At 33.9% G+C, this 9,753-nt stretch overlaps 2 protein-coding genes across 2 annotated transcripts in view; both read left to right on the forward strand.

Moving 5' to 3' along the window:
• LOC104711732 (vacuolar cation/proton exchanger 3) lies at positions 5,034 to 8,806 on the forward strand. The gene is made up of 11 exons (XM_010428463.2): positions 5,034 to 5,354; positions 5,910 to 5,977; positions 6,389 to 6,417; positions 6,521 to 6,717; positions 6,942 to 7,163; positions 7,263 to 7,400; positions 7,497 to 7,613; positions 7,769 to 7,822; positions 7,935 to 8,051; positions 8,263 to 8,353; positions 8,431 to 8,806. Exons 1-11 carry the CDS (start codon positions 5,079 to 5,081, stop codon positions 8,499 to 8,501), a joined length of 1,380 nt encoding a protein of 459 aa, XP_010426765.1. The 5' UTR covers positions 5,034 to 5,078; the 3' UTR covers positions 8,502 to 8,806.
• The window catches only part of LOC104711734 (probable envelope ADP,ATP carrier protein, chloroplastic), a 4,691-nt gene continuing 4,229 nt past the window's right edge, over positions 9,292 to 9,753 (forward strand). Inside the window, exon 1 of the mRNA XM_019229296.1 lies at positions 9,292 to 9,692. Within this exon, the coding sequence (XP_019084841.1) occupies positions 9,351 to 9,692 (342 nt within the window). The 5' untranslated portion in view covers positions 9,292 to 9,350. The remainder of the gene's footprint in view (positions 9,693 to 9,753) is intronic.

A 9,753-nucleotide genomic window follows, 5' to 3' on the forward strand; every position in this document is an offset into this window, starting at 1 on the left:
TTCAATGATGAGTCATTCACAAGCCTCTCCTCTATTTGCTCAAAACAGGTAATTCAAACTACTCTATTGTATATGCTTTGAATTACGGTACAGAACCATGATTGTTTTACTTATATTAGTGAGATTATGAGTATAAACTTAGTATTGCTTGTTTTAAAAAAATGAACAAGTCACATTCCAAAAATCTCAAGCCTTTTTTTATAGAGATTATCGATATATATCATGTGGCAGGAGGTATCAATAAGCACGAAAGCTACCTAGTACCTACTTTCCCTATCTCAGCTATGAGCGTCAACATCAGTGAAGCAATCCCTGCATTATTGACCTGCAAAGCAAATCACTCGAGGTTCTACAGAATCTTACCCAACTTTTATAAGCCTTTCTTTATTGGAGATCAATCACTCATGTATTAGGAACAAATTAACCAAAAAAGTCACTTCACTTCCTTATTTTAGAAGTTAACAGTAACGTCCTAGTGCAAATCACAAGTTTTGAGCTTTAAGGATGCTAAATCTAAAACCTATTTCAGAATAAGATAAAGGATTACTAATGGTACCAAGATATATCGAAGCTTTCTAAATTTGGTTTTCACAAATTTGTAATATTAGCAGAATTAGACACATGGAGCCGATGTAAAGGACAAGGTTTTGATTAGAAAGGCCTAGTCTACAACTGCAAGTCCTTTTTAATCAGCTCTAGGGGTCAAAACTACCCTATCCCTTTGCTACCTACAGTAATTGTCTGCAGATCGTCAGTTCAATCTGATCGTCAGTTCAATTTTATATAACCTATAAAGAATATAAAATGAGAACCCATATCACTGTTATTGGATCAGATATCTGCATTAATGCTGTGTTATTCTCTCAAGTCTCATTTATAGTGTTGTGTTATTCTCTCAAGTCTCAACGATTGCATATTTTAATTGATATATTTTATTTTACAGTTAAAGTTAAATTTCGGAATAACATAGTTAAATTTTATATTTTATAAGTTACTCAGTTTATGATTTTGAAATAAAATTTAATGTAATATATAAGTTCCTTAAAAATATTTATTTTTATAGTGTGGTCTTCTTTTATTTTCTCTGGATAAGACAAGTATTCACGAAAATAATTAAAACAAAGAAGAAAGAGAGTTGCAAACAACAAGTCAAGAAGTGGGCACCATGAGAAGCAGAGACGACAACACAACACAACTCAAAAGACACATGTGTTTCTGTACAGTTGTACGAATGGTAATGTACTATGTTATTACTATTATTATCCGGAAAGGTCCACAACTCTCTAAATCATTTTGGAAATTTCCCAATATATCGTTTGGCTCGGTTTGATCTACGTATGGGCAACAAAATCGACGGAAAGCATATAAATCACACAATTTTAAAGTCAAGTAAATGATTTGGAGTTGTGTTTCGACAAAGACAGGAGCTTTATTTGTAAGTTTGTGAAATATGAAACTTCGAGGAAGGTCTCTATTCGAGATAGCTAGAGTCTCTCTATATGTACCTCTCGCATGCATGTGAGATGTTGATCGATCATTCATGGATAATATATACGAGATCTTTGTCCCTATAAAAGTTAAAACGATTCCGACGATACTAGTTAAGTGAAAATATATATTCCTATGCAAATTAAGTGTATATGTACATTCCTTGGAACCGAACCCTACATATCTTGAAACTAATCTCAGCCGATAGTCTAGAATAGTGTCCTTAATTATATTTTACTATCTTGAGTTGATTACAGCCATGAGCCATCGTGGTATGAATGATATACCGCAACTAATGAAAAAAGTTACAACTTACAATTACAGAATATTTTGGAGTCACGTGTAATGAAAGTATAGACGTTGCAATTATTGGATAATATTGGACCATTGTTGATCTCTCCGTGATTACGAATATTCTCTTTTGATTCCATGTCCCTTGTCAAAATTTCCAGTTCCAACTACTACACTCTGATTTGCAACAACTTAAAAAAAAAAGTTTTTACATCAAAAATTTAAATGATTGATTGATGAGGATGTAGGCTATGTAGGTTTGTATCAGTGTCAATCATAGTATCTTCTAGATTCAAACTCAATCGTATGTGTAGGATTTCGAAGATAATACAATAATCGTTCCATTTACATATTTAAATTTAATAAACTTTTGATATAAGTGTTAGTCCATGTACTTAAATGAGAAACTGACCAAAAAGCAAACAGCCGCTTCTCGCAAAAATTTTCTCTTCTTCCTAATAAAATTGCCGCTTGGAAAAACAAAAGGCAACGCGTTAGATTCGTAGTACGGTAAGTGACAACGAGTGATAATGCTACTGCGACCACTCTTTGCTCCTATACACAACGTTACAAGTTTCCATTAGAACACTTCTCTTCAAGTACACGTGTAGTGTACAACACAACCTTCTGTTTTTCTTGTCCTCTCTATAATTGAATAAACATATCATACCTAAATCCGTAACCCACTAAATCACATGATCAATTAATGTCAAGTAAATAATATATCTAATTAAGTTTGAAACTATCATGCCAACCAAAAACAACCCATAGTTTTAACCATAATTATCTAGAAACATTTGTAAGTTCGTGAGACTTGGGAGTACTGCCATATACAGTATAGGCAAATCACTCAGAGAAGTCGTTAATTCAATAATCGTTAAGCAAATCAATCATGCCAAATCATCACAAATTCTAAATTCCCTTAGTGATGTAATAATGAGTCAGTTTAAAAAGGCTTTAAGCATATCTTAAGATATACTATATCATAGATCCATTCTTTTTAACATAATCCCTAATCAACATACATCCAAATTTTGTACACATATACATAGAACACCATATATTTGTTCAGAATATATAAAACCAAAAGTATATAACAAAAGATTCCTACCCAAAAAAAAAAAAAAAAGTATCTAACAAAAGATAAGGTGTTACATATCGGTGAGAAATGAAATGCAATTTATTGGTAAACGGCAACTTATATCAAAGGAGTGTAAAGATTTTGCATACACGTGTCAGCTAGGATTACAGATCACATGTTTAAGCACAATGGAATTTTAAATTTGACTATAGATTAGATCCACATATATATTTTTTAAAATGATGAATTATAGTTTAACGTTAAAAAGTAGACGACAACACTCCGATAAGCCAGAGATGTCGTTCATAGTGATGTATTGTGTAGTACATATATAAGCCGTCTAGACATAGATTGTCTTAGGAAAGATTCCTGAAAATTCTAAATGGCACACATGATTGATGATCATATCAATGTCGAGATACCAAATAATTCCACAAGATACGTCAATTCAATATTAATGTCGACCAATCTACCTCGTGCTTCTCCACTAACCACACAAGATCATTTTAACTCAACTGAGGGTTGACCCGACCTCAGCCTAACAGACTTGCATAACTTCGATTCGAACCCTATTTTCTACGCAAATATGAGACTGATTTTGGTTCTTTCATCATATTTTCTATGAAATAAAATATATTTTTACTGAAACATAATATATAACAACAATGATGCTTCATCATATATATGTTATTTCATATTTTCATGCTCATGCCACTGGAGATACAACATAGGTCCTACGGATTAGTCATGTTTTGTTGGTGCCAGAAACAAATTCTTATATGAGTTAAATATGGTAACAAATATTTGATCAGAATCTGTTAGGGAAATAAAATGTCGAGATTTATAACTAAAACTGACCGAAATCGGCTAAAATCATACCAATCAAACTTGTAAACTTAATGTACAAAACTTAAAATATATCTTAAATTTTATGAAAATAGTATTTGTATTTAATTCTTAAAAACCTTAATTTATTCTTATTAAAATACAATTATGTTTAATAAATTTTTGTAATGTCTTTAATAAATAATATTTTCTTATTTTTATAATAAGATCCGATGTTGTGGTGGAATTTTTAGACGATGGTAACTTTATTTTGAAAGACATCTGCCACAAAGTCTTGTGGAAAAGCGTCGACTTTCCCACATTTACATTAATATTCGACATGCGATTAGGACTTTGAAATCATGGATAATAGCAACATGATCCCTCAAGCAGCACAAGACTTCTCTGAGGTTATATATTCTATTATCCAGACACGCCAATCTATCATGGTTCTGACCAGCTTATGCAACTGCAGGTTGTTACTGGAACATTACTGAAACCAGAGCATTGTCTCTGGTAAATTTCCGTTGGGTTTTAAAAAATTTAGCAGAAGGTTTTACTTTAAAGTATGGTTTATAAAATCTCTAAAGAAAACTTTTTCTTGTGTGGCAAACAGAAACTCTTCCATGGAATATGTTTCGAGAGTTTTGAAATTCTTTGGAAATGGTTTGGTTCTAGGTTTAGATTTTGGTATATATGTCCCAATCATCGCGACAATTGTATTCGAAAAATATATAGTAAGTTTTGATTGTTGTTAAATTATGTTGTTGGCAGAAGAGTAGATCGGATAAAGTTAAAGAATTATTATATCTCCCTGAAATTAGTTAACTAGAATTATTAATGTGAAGATTGAATCTCACTAAATCAACATAATTTTGCATTTAAGCAGCAGCTAATTAACCTTTTTGATATTAAAAGGTAAATTGATAATATATAAGCAAAAACAAAGCAAAATTTAAGCAAAATATAAAATATGTTTCATTTTATTTTCATTTATGTATTGAATAACCTAATAAATTAGTTAGTTATTAGTATTACATTTGAAAAACAGTGTGATAAAAACAAAACTATGGATACAACTCCCATGTATTATATTGGTGTACTTACTACTAATTGACTTAAATACAAATTTCCCTAGAAAGACAGGATATGAATATATGATAAGAGATATACATCTTTTAAGCAAACCTACCAAAATTTAAATATCGTCAAAACACAGCAAGAACTTACCAAAACAAATATTTCTTAAAAAAAAAAAAGGAAACTTCCGGGAAGTTGCGTATTTGGGTGGACCCAACATAAATCTTAACAACAACACAGAGTCGCCACCTATTTATATAAAATCTGACACGACACAAACAGATGTAGAATCACAAAAGTCTTTAATTAAGCTATGGGAAGTATCGTGGAGCCATGGGCGATCACCGAGAACGGAAACGCGACCGCAAAAGGGTCGAGCAGAGAGCTGCGACATGGGAGAACAGCACACAACATGTCGTCATCGTCTCTAAGGAAGAAATCAGACCTTAGACTGATTCAAAAAGTCCCATGCAAAACTCTCAAGAACATACTCTCTAACTTCCAAGAAGTCATTCTTGGTACTAAGCTCACTCTCTTGTTTCTCGCCATCCCTCTCGCCATTCTCGCCAACTCTTACCACTACGGTCGTGTAAGCTCTTTCTCACTTAAATATGTGCATTTGGTGATATTTTTTAGAGAAGTTATACAATTCTTGTTGAGTTTCCCAATGAATATAATCCTTAATTTTAGTAAGAATTTTCCCAACCAATTTTAAGGTTTATTTTATCTAAATATATATAAGACAAAATTTTGAATAAGGTTTTTAGATTTAGTTTGCACTATATTGATCAAGATAGTAGCAAAGAACAAAATCACTTGGTCTTGTATTGCGTTAAAGCAAACTTTAGTTGGAGTTGTACGTTTTTGTGCGCAATTTAAATCGTCTCATGATGCGGATACATCTGTCGAATAGTATTAAATGGTTTGTCTCGGGGAACACTATATACGTTATATTTTGTATTATCCTACTACCTAAATCCCGTGATTTATTTTGATTACTACTTTGTTTTTTGTGGAGTATTCATGAATTGTGTGTTTTCCGATTCTGGTGCATTCTTGCAACGTGCTTATCCGTTACCGACTATTCGTCAAAACTTTATTTTATTTACTAAAATATTTTCTAATTTTTGTAAATGTGTGACAGCCGTTGATATTTGGACTGAGCTTGATTGGGTTGACACCTCTAGCTGAGCGAGTTAGCTTTTTGACAGAGTAAGTAAAATTATCGTCCCACATTTCATATTTATTGTTATTTCACTATTTCATATACTCCAAGTGTTCTTTTTTTTTTTTTGTTAAAAATACTCCCAAGTGTTCTTTTGATATGTCTTTTACTATATTCATATGGATCGTTTAGTACACAACTTATTGGATATTGAATGAAACTTTTTTTTAGTGGTGTTGACAAAAAGTGTCATTTATGTATCGTTTGTGAAATCACTATTAAGATTCTTTACAGTTTCAAACGATGTTAAAAAAGCTATTTTCTGTTTATTTTACCAATTTCTTGAAGGAGGACATACTTTAGACACAAACCAAGAATCATATTTCAATAAGCTAACAATTACATTTTTAGTTACAATTTGATTGTATATAACATGATCGTCCCTTTCATTTGTACAGGCAACTAGCTTTCTACACCGGTCCAACAGGTAACGTTTTCATACTTATAAATATCATTAAATTATTTATCAAGTATAATCTCCAATTCAAATCAGTATTTAAGGAAACGTCACTTGATGTTTGCTTTGGTAGTGGGCGGTTTGTTAAATGCAACTTGTGGAAACGCTACGGAGCTGATAATCGCGATACTAGCGTTGGCCAATAACAAAGTGGCAGTGGTGAAATACTCTTTATTGGGTTCAATTCTCTCAAACCTTCTCTTGGTTCTCGGCACTTCCCTCTTCTGTGGTGGTATCGCCAATATCCGCCGCGAGCAACGGTTCGACCGGGTACATATACACCCTCTCTCATTACTAAAACCCGGTTTAGTTTAATTCCTATGGTAAATTTAACATAACCAAAATACAATTCGGGACAAAACCAAATTTAGTATAACCATACCGGTTTGTAACCCTTAAAGTAAACAAAATCAGGTTGTGTTGACTTCAACCGGATATAAATAACCGGTCGTTAAAGATGTTTTATGTGATGTTTCTCTTCTTGATTGTTACAGAAACAAGCCGACGTGAACTTCTTCTTGCTGCTTATGGGTCTGTTGTGTCATTTGCTGCCATTATTACTAAAATATGCAGCGACCGGAGAAGTATCGACCTCTCTGATTAACAAAATGTCGCTTAACCTGTCGCGGACAAGCAGCATCGTTATGCTTATTGCTTACATTGCTTACCTCATCTTCCAGCTTTGGACTCACCGCCAATTGTTTGAAGCACAAGAGGTGCCTAATTAAGAGTTATATGTTTATCTCTGCTCGATGAGTATAGTAGAATGCGAATTCGTAATGTAACTATATTAATTTTTAACCGGATATATATAGGATGATGATGATGCGTATGATGATGAGGTGACTGTTGAAGAAACTCCGGTGATAGGGTTTTGGAGTGGATTTGCTTGGCTTGTTGGGATGACGCTTGTCATCGCACTGCTATCGGAGTATGTTGTGGCTACGATAGAGGTAAATTCATCAAGTCGATATATATGTTATATGTTATAATTCTCTAAATGAAAAAGTCTCACAATGTTAATAGGGAGCTGGTTATATCTTGGTCAGGAAGCATCGGATTCATGGGGACTATCAGTGGGTTTCATAAGCATCATATTGCTTCCAATTGTTGGAAACGCAGCTGAGCACGCAGGAGCAATCATTTTCGCATTCAAGAACAAGCTTGTGAGTTTCCCTTTTTCTTTGCTTTACAACCTTCTATTGTTTGGTTTTATGTTTAGTAGGCATTTGTTTTTCAAAAGAACCCAAAATACTTAGCATTGTAAACAAATTTATTTGTTGCAAAGATATTTATATAAAATTTCAACATGTTAATGTAGGACATATCTCTAGGAGTCGCATTGGGCTCTGCAACTCAGATTTCTTTGTTCGTGGTAAGTTGTTCTTTCCCTTTTTTTATTTTGTTAAATAAAAGATTGAACGAAATGTTGCATGGAATATAACACGTCTAAGACAATACATATGTTAATGTGTGCGTTTCCTCAGGTGCCATTGAGTGTTATCGTAGCATGGATCATGGGAATAAAAATGGATCTCAACTTCAATATCCTTGAAACAAGCTCTCTAGCCTTGGCCATTATCATCACAGCCTTCACTTTACAGGTAAACGTTTTGCCTTACACTACTATCTTGCTCAAGAGATCTAACACTGAACATCTAACAAATTAAGATATCTTGTTTTACCAAAAAAATATATATATATATATATATATATATATATATCTTGATGAGTGTTCTGTGTTCAGTACTAGTTAAAAGTTCAGTGTCCCCTATAAATATACTCAACCATCAATTGTTTTGTTGGGCTGGTTAGGATGGTACTTCTCATTACATGAAGGGACTGGTTCTATTGTTGTGTTATGTCATCATCGCGGCATGTTTCTTCGTCGACCAAATCCCCCAAAGTAAGTAACAAATCCCATCTTTTAACCATGACTAAAAAAATGATCAAATACTTATATGATACTTTTGTGTTTCACAGAACAACCAAATGGAACTATCGTGGGGCTTCAACCCAAGAACAATCCGGGAAGTGGATTTTTCTCAGCTTAATATGTAATATCATCAGATCACTTAAAAAAAACAAAAATGTAACGGCAGAAATCGGCGATACAATTTGTATGATTCCTAGAGAGACTTGTCGGAGAGGTTCGTCAGCCTGAAAATGATGAGAGGAAGCTTGATGAAGATAGGTTTCTCTGTTCTGATGTACAAATTCGCATTTCTGTCGCTCGCTGTCTTGCTTTTGGTTGTTGGCATTTTATGTTTATCCTGTATATCCTATGTTTTGTTCTAGTGAGTTAAAGGGCTATTTTCAATTGATAGAGTAAGAAATAATTATTTCCCAATTGATCCTCCTTTTTTTTTGTTCAACCTTCCCAATTGATCCTCCTAAGGTTTAAAGTTTATTCCCTCCGTTTCAAAATAGTTGTTTATTGTCATTTTTAATAGAAAATTTAAAATTTTCTCATTTGTTTTTCATTAAATGAACAAAATATTAAATAGTTTGAAATTTTAATAGTTAAACAAAGATTTAATCAAAATCTATCTATTTTCACAATTTGTGTGAAACCATCTTAAATGATATCTAATTATGTTAATTTGCGTGAAACCATGTAAAACGGCATGAGCTAATTTGAAACAGAAGAGTAACATGCATGCAACATTGGTCAAGTTGAGACCCGTCACGGTGTGAGAAAAGATAAAACATTTCTCTAAGCAATAAAAAGAACCCATTTTGAGACACGTTAAAGGCCCATAAAGCCCAATAGCTCTCGAGTCTCGAGCCCTACTGTACTGGCGCCATTTGACGGAGTTAGACAGAACGGCTTCTCTTCTTTTCGAAACCAAAAAAAAAAACCTTACTTCGCCTTATCTTCTTCCCTCTTTAACTCAAAAACCATGGAAGAAGACAGAGCCGTTCTCACATTTCACCGTATCCCTTCTCTCAATTCCTCTCTACTAACCTCTTCCCCAGCTAAATCCGGCACCGTACATTTCCGCCGCCGCCGCATCGTGTCCGCTCGCGGAGATGTCGGTTTGCGCAAATTCGCGTGCATTTCAATGGTGGAGAAGTGCGAGCAGAGAGAATTCGCACCGACGATGGCTCAGCTCTTGAACAATCCTCTTGCTATACTTGCTCTCGTCCCCAAAGATGCCGCCATCTTCGCCGCTGGTGCTATCGCCGGAGCCGCCGCTAAAACTGTTACTGCTCCTCTTGACCGTATCAAGCTTCTTATGCAGGTTTTTATATCCCGTACACTCTTTTAAGCTTTAATGTGTTACAGTAGAAGAAGATGAAGGT

Source organism: Camelina sativa, chromosome 9 (assembly GCF_000633955.1).
Source record: "Camelina sativa cultivar DH55 chromosome 9, Cs, whole genome shotgun sequence".
NCBI lineage: Eukaryota > Viridiplantae > Streptophyta > Magnoliopsida > Brassicales > Brassicaceae > Camelina > Camelina sativa.